We start from the raw sequence: 14,612 nt of genomic DNA, 5'->3' as shown, positions 1-14,612 counted from the left end.
AATGAGTCATGCCTTTCCTTTCAGTAAGATGACTCACATGCTTAGTTGGATGTGTTTGCATGATAATAGTCCTTCAAATAAAAAAAATGAGACAGAAGAATCATAGTTTCAAAACACAAAATAGCATTTCTCAGTTGCTTGTGCCAGGACAAGGAAGTATCTTCGGCCTGCATCACAGGCCTGGAAAAAACACCTGTCTGACAAAAATTCTTCAATATCCATCTATATAATTGTGAGAACATCTTTCTACAGAAACATCTTTTCTTGAAGCAGGACAGTATGCCAGCTGTTACCCTGTGCCTCTCAGTTTTACAAGTATTCATTGAGAAAGGACAAAATATAAAAATAGGTAAGAAAACAGCTCAAATGATAGATGAGATAAAGAAAATCAAAGTAATTAGATCTGTCTAAGGAAGTATAGGAGCAATATTAGTTGATGTAATGCAATAATCTAAACCTATATGAACCAAACTTGTAATTTTTATTCCTATTACTTCAAATAATTTCCAAAAGTAACAAAGATAACAGTTGCGCTTTTTAAAAGAACAGGTTAGACAGCATTTGCTGCAAATTATTCACTAAATCAACTAATCTACCTGGAGATAAAGGAAAAACAAACAAAAAGTGTTATCTTTTTTGGAGAACAAATGTTTGTCCAGGAGCTGTGTGCTCAAGAGCTTGACTACTTTTTAAGTACACTGATTTGCAAAGAAAGCTGCTTTTCCCTACAGATCTTGCCTTGCTTATATCATTGCAACTGCATCATCCATGCTACAGGAACATTCTATGATTCACTGACTAGTAAGGCAGACCATAACTAGTTTTTTAGGGGATTTTTATAGGTTAGAGTGTAATATTAAAACTGTCACTTAGATAGACCGTTATGTTCTTCATACTCTCTTGCAGTCACTTTTCAAGTACATCTTCTGTGATTATAAATACAGAACACTGTAGCTTTTACAGTGACAGCTCAGAGCACAAGGTTCTGCACTTTAAATACAGCAACGGAGGGGCAGTGTAAAGCATGTAACTGTTAGACATTTCCACTCAGACTTTTTCCTGTTTTATGGAAGTAACTGAATAAAACTGAACAAAAATATACACAAGCTGAATCCACATCAAAGACATATGTGCTCTTAATATAAAACCAGAAATTAATATTCTGTCTTCTTTTTCTTCTACTGAACTTCCAGCCGCCCCGTTTGCTGAAATGCCTTACTGAATGTACAAGCATGCCCATCATCCTTTACAAGCTCTAGTGCAGGGTTTTCTTGCCATTATTATTATTATAATTCTGGATGTATGCCTTGCTTGTGTTTACATCATAGGCAAAGACTGCATACAAAATCAAATGCTCACATTCAGACAGAGGTAACAGCAAGAAAGCAAGTTATTCTGGAGACATTTATCTGCAATTTCCCTGCTGTACAGAGTCCCCCAGGATTTTCTTATTCTGCTGTTGGCTCTCGAAGAGATCTGTCATTTTCTTAGGCTGATTTGTTGGATTGCCCGGATTATATTGTTTCCACCATTGCATTTTGCAAGTGCATACTAGCAGCATTTAAAACACGTTCTTCATTTTGAGATGTTGCTTGTTTGTTTGTTTCCGATCACCCTCTAACCTTTACAACCTACAAGTATTCTCATTTTATATACGCTTGCAAATTTCTCATAATATATATGAGGGGAATATAACTCCACTGGAGCACGTTGTAAAGAAAACAAACCCTTTCTGAACCTTGCCAGAGCAAAAGCGACCTACGAAGCTATCGAGCCTCGGCGAGGCTCCCGAATAAACACCGCTCTAAACGGAGCCCTCACTGCATATCCAGGCCGTTTCTTTCTTTCTAGCTCAAAAATGGCTCGACATTCCACCTCAAACAGTCCCAAAGTGTGTCGGAGCCTTCAGGCCTGTGAGCCCCGCTGACCTGACCTGGAGGCCGCCCCTGGGCCCAACTCCGGCCGCGGGTGGAGAGGAGACAGCCGGGCTGTTCGCGGTACAAAGCCCTCACACAAGAGACGGAGAGTGGCCGGCGTGTCAAAGGAGCACAAAAATAACAGCACAGCCAGCGATGCTTGAACCCCGCGCTCCCTTGCCGGAAAACAACCCGCTTTCCAGCGCGGCTCCTGCCGGTTATGGCTCTGCCGGGAATGCGGTATGAGGCCCCCGGGGCCGAGGGGGCGAGGCGGGCGGCGGGGCCTCGCTGGGCACACCCGGCCCCCCTGAGGCACACCCGGGCCCCCTGAGGCACACCAAACCCTCCTGAGGCACCCCCGGCCCCGCTGGGGCGGCGCTCCCGGGGCGGGGCGGGAGGAGGAGCCTTGCCGGAGCCGCCGCCGAGCCCCGCAGCGGGGCCGGGCGCTGCTGCCCCCGGAGCCTCGCCCGGCCTCCTCCCTCCCTCTCCCGGCGTTGCCACATCGGCACCGCCGTTCCGAGAAGGCGCTTCCCGGAGCGGGAGCGGGAGCCCGGCGCGGGGAGATGGAGCCCCGGTGCTGCCGCCGCCGTCGCTGCCGCCGCCCGCCGGGACTCGCGCTCCGCCAGGGCCGCCGCTGCCGGGACGGGGAGAGCGGCCCCGCCGTCGTCTAACGCCGCAGCCCCGGCGGCGCGGCCCAGGCGGGAGGCGGCGCGGCCCAGGCGGGAGGCGGCGCGGAGGCCGCCGCGGCCCCTCGGCCCCCACCTCCCCGCCCTCCCCGCCGCCGCTTCCCCGCCCCCGGCCGGCCCTCGGCCGGGCTCGGCAGCCGGGCCATGGCGGGGCGATGAGGGAACGGCCGCCCCTGCCCGCAGGCTGCGTGGGGAGGCGGGGAGCGAAGGGGCTGCGCGGCTCGGCGGCGCCGGGGCCGGGGGAATGCGGGGCGCGGGGGCCGCGGCGCTGCAGCTCCTCTCCCGAGCCGTGAAGCAGGCGGCGGCGGCGCAGGGCGCCCGGCAGGACCTGGGCCGCTGGCTGTCCCGGGCCGCCGGGGCGGCGGCGGGAGGCGGCGGCGGGGACACCGTGGGCTCGGTCCCGGCGGAGGCGGCGGGGGCTGGCGGGCTGCTGCTGGGGCCCTGCGCCGAGCAGGACGGGCTGCCGCCCGCCGAGCTGCTGCTCTGCCAGCTGCCCCAGCCCGGCGGCGGCGGGCACGGGCTGGCCGAGGCCCGCGGCTGGCGCTGCTCCTGCTGCCTGCCGGGCACCTGCTGGTACAAGAGCTGCCTCAGCCTCTGCGTCCTGGCCGCCCTCTGCCTCGCCTCGCTGGCCCTGGTGCGCCAGTACCTGCGGGACCTGCTGCTCTGGGCCGAGAGCCTGGACAGCCTGGCCGGCGTGCTGCTCTTCACCGTGGGCTTCATCGTCGTCTCCTTCCCCTGCGGCTGGGGCTACATCCTGCTCAACGTGGCCGCCGGATACCTCTACGGCTTCGTGCTGGGCATGGGGCTGATGGTGTTCGGCGTCCTCGTCGGCACCTGTGTGGCCCACGTGGCCTGCAGGCGGCTGTTGTCCCGCTGGGCCCGGGCCAGGATCCAGGGCAGCGGGACCCTCAGCGCCATCGTCCGTGTGGTGGAGGGCGGCAGCGGGCTCAAGGTGGTGTGTCTGTCGCGGCTGACGCTGATCCCCTTCGGGCTGCAGAACGCCGTCTTCGCGGTGAGTCCCCCCGCCTGTGCTGTGCGCCTTGTTCCACAAGGGCTGGCAGGATGTCTTTAGTGGCTGCTGTCATTAGTAGGGGTTGTCTCCTTTCCTGTGATCAAACCATGGTTTCTTTCTCTTAACAGTAAAAACAGCCCTCTCTGCCTGCTCTTCGGTGCATGCACAGGGAGGACAGGCAGATTTTTGAGATGCCTTGCTCACTGGCGTTGAGTTAGAGTTACTCTCTCATCTTTCAATACTATATTCTGGTGTTAGAATCACCAAGGTGATTCTCCACAGAATTTGTGGAGAACTCAACAGTTACGAAGTGTGTTTTTAAAGTGATCTGCTTTAAAACCTGGCGATAGTTGAGGAAAACTCTTGCCAGATCTTCTTAAACTACTTAACAGAAGTAATCATGTTGGAGGGAAAGAAGTGGACAGATTAAAATTCTTTCTCGGTGTGGTTGGTTTTTGTACCATGCATCTGGCAAATCCATGCAGGATGTTAAGTCCATGCACACAAGGCAGGTTGCAGGTTTTGGGCAGAGCAGGATGTAGGCTCAGACCTGTAAAAGGGACTGTACTAGAGAGTGGCACTGAAAGTTAGTTTGAAGTTTAGTTAGTTTTGTGTCTGGAAAAGGGTTAGTCTTCCTTTCTACTTTCAGGTGAACGTTGGTACATTCATTTGGTCATCTTAAAGGAAAAAGTAATGAAGAACGTGGAAGGTGTTTTTTTTTAGTATTGTCATGCTGCTGATGACAATTACAGACCCTTATTGCTTCCCGAGTACTTTGTCTGAAGGGTCTGGTTTTGGCTGTGTTATGCCTCAGTTTTATCTGCTGACTTGGTGAAATCAAAACAAAGCAAACTGGGTTGTGAAATACTTTAAATGCTATCAGTAACTTGTATGTTCTTTAACATAAGTGACTGTCTAAACACTTGTTTTGGTCTTCCACTTTCTTATAGCTCGCCTTCCTTTCCCTGTCTGCAGTCCTGATTCTGTACCCTTCTGAAGCACTTGCTTAATTTTGACAGAATCATCTGGCTGCAATTAGTAGGTCACCGAATACCAAATTAGTTTTTCAAGTAAAATTTAATCCATGCAATTTTGGGGTGTAACGTCCACACCAAATATTTTAAATTGCTGTATATAAAACTGTGTGTACTGGAGCATTCATCTCCAGAGCTGTAATCTCGATCCATAAGAGCTGTAGTAACTTGTAATTTGTTTTGAAGCAGATCTTTTATCTATTTCCTTGTTAAGGATGAGAAAGTGAACAGCTGAACCTCTGCTGTTTTATTTGTTAACCTGAAAAGGCTCAGACCTGTCCAGCTGGGAGCAGGGTCCCTCCTGGAGCCCAGGGTCCGGTGTGGCAGATGAAGCTTCTGCTGTGCTGTGACCCTCCTAAAGTGGGAAGAGCTGTTGTGCTCTGGTTGTTCACAGCTTCAGGCTGTCACTTGTGGTAGTTAGCAGATGATGTAGAGTAGTGTTGGATCTGAAGAACAGACCAGAGAATTACCAAATTAAAATGATTTCCTTCCTGGCATAGCCCTTCTGGTAGAAACACGATTCAGCAGAGTATTCAGGCCAATTCAATATTAAAATGATGTTGTGAATCATTGTGGTTTGTATTCTCCATATTCTGCAGGCTAAATAATTTTCTTTCCAAGTGGATGGTTTCAGTGTTAAAATAATAGGAAATTAAATGAAACCAGATGCCTGAGTTATGCCAAGTAATTTGGATGGTTTTTGCTAATTTTAGTTTGGTTATGTTTATTACTCCTGATTTACTACTTTATAGCATAGTCAAATAAAGCACAGTGTATACTCAAATTTTCACTGAGAACATTTAATATAAGCTACCGGATCACTGAAAAGTGATGCATACAAATCTAGGAATTCAAGAGAGTTCCTCATTTTGAGTCAAGTTTAAGTTACATAAAAAATACAGTTTTCTGCCTACACAGACCAAGCTGCCATTTCTCACTTATTTAAAAACCTAACACTAGTTTTAAGTTTAAAATGCGTTTTCCCATGCTAGCAACTCCAGCAATGAATTTGAAATGGATTAATTTTTAAACAACAGTGAGCTTGAGAAAAAATACACATCTTTATTTTTCCAGTGGTCTGGTCTATGCATGTTTTCTATGTGAATATTTTTAAGTAAACTGGAGATACTGAGCATACTTTAATGAGAGAGAGGGAAGGAAGTGACACATGAGGTTGGTGGAAAGGCATAACCTTGATGTGAGCAGGGTCATCTGCAGGGCTGGGATTAAATGATTTCTACAGACACTTGTTCGGTGGCAGGTACCATCTGCTGAGGGCTTTTGGGAGGTTGACTTGTAGGGGGCGTAGGGAAAGATGGAAGAGCTTCTTAGGATTTGATTAGTGAGGGAATCATATCAAGTGAAACAGCACAAGAAGAAAATTAACACGAATTCCTTAGCGTCTCAGCAGCCAGACATGAAGATCTTGCATCTTAAAAGGTCATTCTGCTGATAGGAGAGGGGTGAGGTAATGCATTTGCTTGCCTTTCTAGAATATAGCACTTGCTAACTGAAAGCATGTTTGTATTTCTCTTTTGAGTGAGTTTTGCCTAATTATCACTCCTGTTGCCAAAGTGGCCTGGGCTGCTGGGGTGGTTTGATGGCTCTTAGTTGTGTGTTTGCCCACGCACAGCTCTCTCACCTTGGCAACACTGGAGTGTTTGGAAGGCAGGTCTGTAAGGAGGCCTGGTATGCAGGTTATCATCATCTTCCCACGAGTTTGTTCTTGGAGTGAGATTTGTGCAAACTGGTTATTTGTACTGCCAGATGTAGGTTGGATGGGATTTCATACTTTTTCCCCCTATTCAAGGGGAATATTGCATGAAAGAAATAATCTGATTTAAAAAATCTGAATATTTAAGTTTGCACCTCTGGGTGCAGAAATGCATACAATCAAGTTAGAGTTGAAGAAATGGTACCTGCTTTTGCAAGAACATGCACAGTGCTTCCTCTGCTTGTTCAAAAGTTGGCAGCTGTTTGTTTTTGTTTTTTTTTTAAATATACTGGGATTTTTTTGAGGGGGCGGTATTGGCTTTTTTTTTTTTTTCCAAGGAAGGTGGGGGAAGGGGTGTTTCTGGGGGAGGGGGGGTTGTTTTGGGCTTTTTTTTTGAGGAAAAAGCACCAGAGTTATCCTTTGCCCTTGGTCACGAAGCCTACCTGATCTGAAACACAGGGATTTGTAAACTGAGGGAAGAGAAGCTGTGCTGCAATCCCTAAAGGCATGGGAGCCCCCAGCAAGGTTTTGACAGAAGCATTTATTCTTTGACAGAGCTGAACCAAAGATGTCAGCTGCAGAGAATGCACACAAGTTCCACAGGACAAAGCCTATCCAAGGCTTAATGGAGGAGTTTCTGGCTATTGTTATCAGTGCAATTAGGTAGTCCTTAATTCTATTTGATTATGATTTAAATGCATTTCTCTTATGGCCCATAATACAATTGCATCCATGCTTCATTTAGAATTTCAGGGTTAATTTTTGCTGGTCTGAGCTTTCACCAGAAGCAGAGCCCTGGTAGGCTCTGTTGGGCAGACTGGCCATGCAGATACTAGTCTCGCAGGTTCGTAGAACAGGTAAAGTTCCTAGAAAGAAAAGTCTGTAAGTTTTATTGATGATTTCTCAAGTTTCTTAGGCAGGGATGCTGTCCACTTCTTCTGCATTCTGGGGAAAGGAAAATTAGCTCTAAACTTACAGTTTAGTTAAAAGGGCAACTCAAAAATTTTCTCACCCTCTCCTTAGCTTTCATTGCAGTGGGAAGCACAAGCTGCTGCAGTTCAGTGTATCTACTGGGGCAGCCTCCCCTTCATTTGGAAACAATCTCCTTCATGACTCGGGAGGTCCAGTTGTTTCAGGACACATCCAGATGTGCAGATATGTTGCTTTGCAACTGAAGTGTCCTTAATATATCTACAGAAATGAGAGAGGTGCCAAGAGTGTTAAAGCAATCTTTGGGAAGTTTCCCAGCTCCATTAGATGTAATGATAGTGTCCTACTTAGCAAATCTTGCCTCTGCATTAGTATTTCAGAAACTTTTAATAGCAGCTCCTTCATTCCCTTGGCAATATGGGAAGTTTGGACTGTGCATTCTTATTCCATGGCCCAGATTACAACAATGTTTAAAAAGGTCTTTTGAAAGTATTGGTCAAATGTGAAGTTCTGACATAATTATGTAATCCTTTTTCATTATAAATCTAAATTAATCTTGTCTACAGAAGGAAATATAATATTTGTGGTGCTGGTATATATTTCAGGAAGTATAATATGCAGCGTGAAGTTTGGAAATGGCTCACTGGGTCTTGTTCCAGTGAATTATTCTTAATCTTTATGCTTCATTGCATTCTGCTCCTCCATTGCCCTTCCTCCCAAAAACTTTCCACTGATGTTGCTTGGAGCTCTGAGAATTCAGCACTGTGACTTTCACAGTAACTAAAGTTTATTTTAAGAATAGCATGATGAAATGAGTAACATTGCTGCTATTCTTTGGTCTTCAACATTGTACAAAACTGGCAAGGTCAATAATTTCCACGTAGGCTCTCAGTGTTAGGGCTGTTCTTAATTAGATCTCTGTTATTATCAAGTGAATTGTCTGGAAAATTTGTTGAACTGCTTGTTTCCAAAATGATAGTTTTCATACTCATTTTTAACCCAGTTTCCTCTTGTTTTGTTTTTTCTTATATAAATATCTTCTGATCTCATGACGCTTGCCTTTAACATTTCCCGATGGCCGCTGATACTAATTTAGCTGGTACTGTGTACTTAGTTCCCATGTAAGCTCCTACGTCCACCTATTGACACAGAATAGAAACTTCACAGCAAAGGGAAGAAAATACTGACTTATTATTAGTGTTTTCTCCAGAGAAAGGAATAAAACCTATAGCTCCGTGTACTATTTTGTTCACTAATTGAAGGAGATGCAAAATGCCTTTGGTAGGCAATCTTAACTATACTTATATATGTCAGTATAGATATAGATGGATATTGCTCATAGGGATCCTGGAAAGATGTCCATCTTGATAAGCTCATAACTTGCCCAGCAAGGAAAAATTGTATCTGCCATTCTGTTTACCTGGATCATGTTTAATACAATGACATTTTGAACAATTACTTCTTGTAGTATTTGCTGTACATGTAAAAATCAAAAGAGATAGATTTTTGCATTAGGCCTTCACATTCAATAAAGTGATTTCTTCTCACAAGTAAATTCTTGTAAATCCAAGGTCTCCGTTCACCAGGTAAAAATAAATATCTTCAGGGAAACAGTGAAATCTCACCCCTAGTTAATGACCGTTGCACGGAGATGTTTTGTAATATAAGGTGAAATTAAATTAAACCTAGAAACTTCAAAAAAGCCAGGTGAAAACTAGATACATACTCTTTCCTTCTATTATCTTCCCCCTGTGCTTGAATCAAAGTTTCAGTGAAGGAATGTAGGATATTCTTTCATGATTTTGCAGGGATGGTTGTGGGAAGTGGTAATCTAGTTGTTTGTACACATAGATTGTGCTGGAGCTGCTTTTGATTTCTTACTCTTTCTTTTTAATCAGATTACAGATTTATCACTACCCAACTACCTGATGGCTTCTTCACTTGGACTGCTTCCTACTCAGCTCCTGAACTCGTACTTGGGCACCACCTTGCGCACCATGGAGGACGTGATTGCAGAGCAAAGTGTCAGTGGCTATTTTGTGTTCGGTTTACAGGTCAGTTAAAACAATTGCTTTCTTAGACCTTGGTAACAGTGCTGTCTGTCTGTCTCTCTGATTTATTTCTGCTGACTGCTAGATGCCCAGAAAAATGGATTCCCAGTGTACTGATTGCTTTAGACTTTGTTTTATGCTCTGAGAAAAGTATGATTCTCTCACACCTCACCAAAACACAAGGCAGAACTCACTCAGTGTTCTCTTTTTCTGACACAGTTCCTGGTAAGTTTTCTTCTCTTGCCTTCTAGGGTAATCTGCTGAATTTTAGACTTGTTAAACCACCCTTAGGTAAAAGTTTATATGTGTAGACCCAGCACCATGCACTGTTCACTGTTAACACTCAGCATAGCCATTTTGTATAGATATTCAAGATTAAGAATGCTGTAAAGTACTATTTTTCTAATACCTAAATCAGAATATCCTAATTTTACAATTAATTAGAGGATTACAATTAACTAATTAGAATTAATGAGAGGTATATCAAGTACCTTTACATGACCTTAACTCTTGAAATAATTTATCAGTAAATTTTGGGTGTAAGCCTTAAGTGTGAGACGGTTATGAGTATTTCAGAATTATATTATATATTAAAACCTCCTCTGAGAATGACAGTACTTCAAGCTGTGCTTGACTAGCAATTACCATGGTTTGCAGACTTCCAGTAGGTGCTGCAGTAGTTTCTGTTCCTCAGGTTTTACAATCATAAAGCTGATGTTTAATAATGCTAACATAGAAAACTAAGTCTTAGGCCCATTTTAAACATACCTTCCCCCCTTACCCTGAAATTTGTGTGCTCTTATATGGAACATATCATTTATAGCTTTCGTGAAACATGGTTATGAGTATTTAAAATGCCTTCGTAACTGTGGCATTTGTGTCCATAGTCTTGATAGGCCAAAGAGAACATAAATGATTTCTTGATCAGCTATTATTTTAGGAATGAAATGTTATTTCCAAGGTAGTAGTTTTTAGTGGTCTTTTTCTTTTTTTCCCCATATATATATATATATTTAATTGACATTGACTCTCCTTTACAGCTCATATAGGTTGTTACATAAGCGTTGCCCAGGGAAGTGGTAGCTGGATAGCCTGAATGTTTTAAGAGGAGTACTAACCTTCTTGGGACCAGTCCTTGGGATGTGACTGAATAACTGAAGGGGAGGGCTTTAGTGGAGAAATTTACATTCTTCCGCTGTGTCTCAGGTGTCTGTCGAGTGCTTTGCCTGAATGAGCTTTGATGGAATTTTGGTTTAGTAAATAGCTCTGAAAATCCTTCACATTTCATGGTTGTCCATGTATATATATATATATATATATATATAATTATTTATCTAGGGAGCTAGGTTACTGGTAGTAATCTTTCTAAACCAAATCAAATTTAAATATTTGGGTAACTTCTAGAATAGAAATTTCCCTATCTATTAAAAAAACTAGTGTCTGTAGTATCATTGTGAATCTTGTATTGGCCAGCTTTTGAAATGTGTAACATAAATTGGTGAGGAACATCATTTTCACCACAAGGGTAGTCAAACACTGGAGCAGAGTGCCCAGAGAAGTGGTGAAATCTCCGTCCTTTTACACTTTTCAAGACCTGACTGGACAAAAGGTTTGAGCAACCTGTTGTGATCTTACAGCCAGTCCTGCTCTGAGCAGCTGGTTGGGCTAGAGACTTCCAGGGTGCCTTCCAGCTGCAGTTGTCCTGTGTTCATGCTTGTCAGTTGTCTTACTCAGTGATATTCCAGCACCCTCTGCCATGCTGACAGGTGTTTTAAGCAATAGTCCTCAATGTTAAAGAAAACATAGCCCTACAGTTAGTAAAGAAGTCCAGGTTTTAGACTCAGAACTCTAGGTTCTGTTGTGAGTTATATAACTTCTTGGCCTTTTTGAAAGGAAGCTGCAGATTCCAGCTAGTTAATGTTCTTTAAAAAAGGCAGAGGAAGTTACTTCTTTCAAAGACACTCTCACTAGTCATGAGACCTTGATTTTCACTTGAAGGTTTTATCTTTTGTTTTTTTTCTAAGGAGGATCTCAGCTAAAAACTTGACTGATGTTTTATTGAAGAGAGAAGGTGAAAGGATTGCTTTATAACAAGTATATGGATTTCAACAGAAAGAAAGAAGCCTGTCTTTTTAATTTATATAAATATTTTAAGTTCTATGTAATGTCTGTGTACTGATATGCTGGTTCCATTGTTAGCATATGTAGGTTTAGAGCTGCTCGTGGGCTAAATGCATCTCCCAGTGTCTTGCCTGTGAAGCTTTTGAGCCTTACGAATTTTTGCATTGACAGTTTATTGTTTCACTCAGATCAGTTGGTTTGTATGCATTCCCACAGCCTATGCAGCCTACAACACTCTTGTTTTATTTGCAGATTGTCATAAGCATAGGACTCTCGTTTTATGTCGTCCACCGGGCTCAAGTGGAACTCAATGCAGCTATTGTAGCCTGTGAAATGGAAATGAAAACGTCGCTTGTTAAAGACACTCAGCCAAGCATCAATGGCTCAACCACATACTGCAACAAGAGGACATTCTCTGGAGGGGGTGTCAATATTGTGTGATTTCAGGTATTAATGACTAAGTAAGGTTTTGTGAACCTGAGCGAGAAATATCTTGAACCTTGCCTAGAAATATCTATGGACAATTGAAGTAGATTTTAAAAAAATTACAAGTGATTACAGGTTGTACTGTGGCACAAACCAACCGACCAGCTCTTTAATTGCACATGGGGTGACTTCTAGCAAGACAAGGAAGATGGTAAAGTAACTTAAGATGTAAATGCAAATTTGGCTACACCTTTGGTCATTTATTATGCCTGTCATGGCCTGTAGTCTGCACTTTAGTTTTTTTTCCCTTTGCTCCTATAAACTGAGAAATGCTTCTATAAACAAAAAAGTAGCACAGAGGTAAATATTTTTCTGCTTAGCATTATTTATAAGGCTAAATAATTATATACAGTAGAATTTTATTACTGATAAAGGTGAATGAGAAAGTATGCAATTCAATGTATGTTATTATTGAATGTGCTTTTGCTTTGGAATTGCTTCCAGAACTTGGAGTGTATCATTTAGCTAACGATGGGACCATTTGGCTTTTTCTTAATTTTTGATTTCGAAAAAAGATAGAACCCTATATAAAGTTTTGGTTGAATGTATTTTTCTAAGTCATTACAAATGTTGCAGAGCCATGCAAATGTATTGACACAAGCTTAAATCCTACATTGTGGGACTGAAGTGCTCTTAAATTACATTTTAAGTTACACTGTGTAATATGCAAAGTACAAGGGAAAATGCAGAAGTTAGATTGCAATGACTATTTGAATGACACTTAATTGGTTTTGCCACCTTGGTGATTGTAACAAAGGGCTGTTCCACGTTAGTCCTATATATGAAATTTTTAATTGTTAAAAGGATGAAGTTTTTGAGCTCACATGACTGCGTGTGGTAAGGCTTCTAGAACAGGGAGCTAAATCTCTGCTCTAAACAGAATGAAGGGATATTAGCAGTACTAATTTTACAAGAAGGTGGCCTTTATTTTGTAAGTGAATCCCCTCTCCCTTTAAAAAGCTTTAAAAATTCACTTTGGTTGGCACATCTTTTGTACTAGTTTTACATTTTTTAAAAGACACAATCTATTACAAATTTCATCAGAGTGAAGAAACGAAAACTAGAGGTTCTCCTTGGAAAAAGAAATAATCCAGTAGTGGAGAGGACAGCAATGTCTCTGAGACTCAGGAATTCTGACTCCATTTTTGCAAGACAACACTGTATTGGATACTGCTCCTTTTACGCCTGCTGTAGACTGTTTTTCACTGCATTTAAATAGACTGGATAACCTGACAGTAACTTGTGTGTGTGTGTCTAAAAGAAAAACAACTACAATGCCTGAACACAATGTTCTGTACATGTGAGTTTCATGTAGATATACATACCAATGTTCAATGGCTCAAACACACGCAAGTCATCTGATACAAAAATAATGTAAAGTATGGCTTCTTTTGTAGTTATTTTACGTGAGTTTTTAAGGATGCTTTCAGTCCTCAAAGTTTTGTGTTATTTTCTAATAGTACAGCTGTGCCTCCTTTTTGTAAGGTTGGTTATATGGTCCAAGCATTTTTGTCTCCTCGAGAACAGTGGGTCTTCAAGGCCATTGGGAAGCAGAGATGTGAGAACCTCTGACAGCCTTACTGAGAGGACGTGCGGCACTGGCGGAACCGAACATCTGCGAGTTCCTCCATACTTGGAGTTCCATTTTGTTCCTTAAATCTGTATCCTTTGCAGATTGGTGTCCTTGGGTCCTGTGACCTAAAGAACTGAACTAGTTCAATGAAAGCAACAAAGTTCAGATTGTCTCCTTTCTGTTGTTTTGGGGCTTGGGGTTTGTTTTTGGTGTTTTTTTTTTTTTTTTTTTTTTTTTTGTTTGGTTTTTTTTTTTTTTTTTTTAATGGGGAGGGGGCTGGTTTGATTGGGTTTTTTTGTTTTGGTTTCATTTGGTTTTGGGTTTAGTTTTGATTGGTTGGTTGGTTTTTGAAAAGGCAATCTGTATCTACCTGGAAGTGTTCATTTACACATCTCTGCCTCTGACAGCTCCTGTGTGAAAACAAGAGAGCCAGATAACTTTTTGATGGCGTTATTTGTCATCATAGTATAATTGAGTCCTTTCTTAACTAAAGAGTTTTTTCTTTTTGTTTGTTTCTTGTAAAGAACAGTCCTTCAGTGAACTGATCTGAACTTTGCTCCATCTTGCCAAATGAACAATAGTGTTTTGAAGAGGATATCTCTTTCCTTGCATTTTTTAACTAACTTAAGGTTGCGTTGATATTCGAAACATTTCCCAAATACGTATTTTGAAGTGCTTTTATTTCCATGACATTTTGTAACCAGAGTAACTTCACTATGTGAACACTTTTTGTAGTATGGAATTAGTTCTTAAGACTTTTGCATTTTGCTTGATACTTGTAATATTTGTGTACAAGTTAATGGGAAATGTGCATTAAAAGGAACTTTTCTGTACCATGCCAATCATAATTTTATACAATAAATTCACTCAAATTTCTTTAAAGTAATATGTATTGAATGTTTAAGTTGCTGTGATGTAGTTGGAAAGAAGGTGCAGTGTAGTCTTATCTTTATGCAGCCATGCAAAGATAATTGTCTGATCAAAGGAGAAACAAGTTAGACTTTAAGGACGAATTCCATGGGTGGGGAGTTACTGACAAGGGAAATAGACTAGATTTTTACTTTTGTTTAATTAAATACATGCTTAATT

At 42.4% G+C, this 14,612-nt stretch overlaps 2 protein-coding genes across 2 annotated transcripts in view; one reads left to right on the top strand and one right to left on the bottom strand.

The window, feature by feature from the left end:
• The window catches only part of NECAB1 (N-terminal EF-hand calcium binding protein 1), a gene marked incomplete at both ends in the record, with an annotated part of 81,357 nt that extends 78,609 nt beyond the window's left edge, over window positions 1-2,748 (bottom strand). The window contains one exon of the mRNA XM_083859909.1: window positions 2,589-2,748. Coding sequence (XP_083716035.1) covers window positions 2,589-2,748 — 160 coding nt within the window. The remainder of the gene's footprint in view (window positions 1-2,588) is intronic.
• Window positions 2,749-2,756: 8 nt separating this feature from the next.
• Window positions 2,757-14,399, top strand: TMEM64 (transmembrane protein 64). Its single transcript, XM_083868568.1, has 3 exons — window positions 2,757-3,614; window positions 9,191-9,346; window positions 11,717-14,399. Exons 1-3 carry the CDS (start codon window positions 2,847-2,849, stop codon window positions 11,903-11,905), a joined length of 1,113 nt encoding a protein of 370 aa, XP_083724694.1. The 5' UTR covers window positions 2,757-2,846; the 3' UTR covers window positions 11,906-14,399.
• The last annotated feature ends 213 nt before the right edge of the window (window positions 14,400-14,612 follow it).

The sequence above is a fragment of the Zosterops lateralis genome (genome assembly GCF_965231275.1).
Source record: "Zosterops lateralis genome assembly, chromosome: 1".
Taxonomy (NCBI): Eukaryota; Metazoa; Chordata; class Aves; order Passeriformes; family Zosteropidae; genus Zosterops; species Zosterops lateralis.
Note: the sequence above shows the minus strand (reverse complement) of the source record. Positions and strands in the feature narration are given on the sequence as shown.

What these genes read in the sequence shown, in the direction of transcription:
- TMEM64 (XM_083868568.1), top strand. Translation starts at nt 2,847, where the DNA reads ATGCGGGGCGCGGGGGCCGCGGCGCTGCAGCTCCTCTCCCGAGCCGTG. An exon ending in TGCAGAACGCCGTCTTCGCG is followed by an intron (nt 3,615 to 9,190) that starts GTGAGTCCCCCC and finishes CTTTTTAATCAG; the next exon opens with ATTACAGATTTATCACTACC. An exon ending in ATTTTGTGTTCGGTTTACAG is followed by an intron (nt 9,347 to 11,716) that starts GTCAGTTAAAAC and finishes TTTTATTTGCAG; the next exon opens with ATTGTCATAAGCATAGGACT.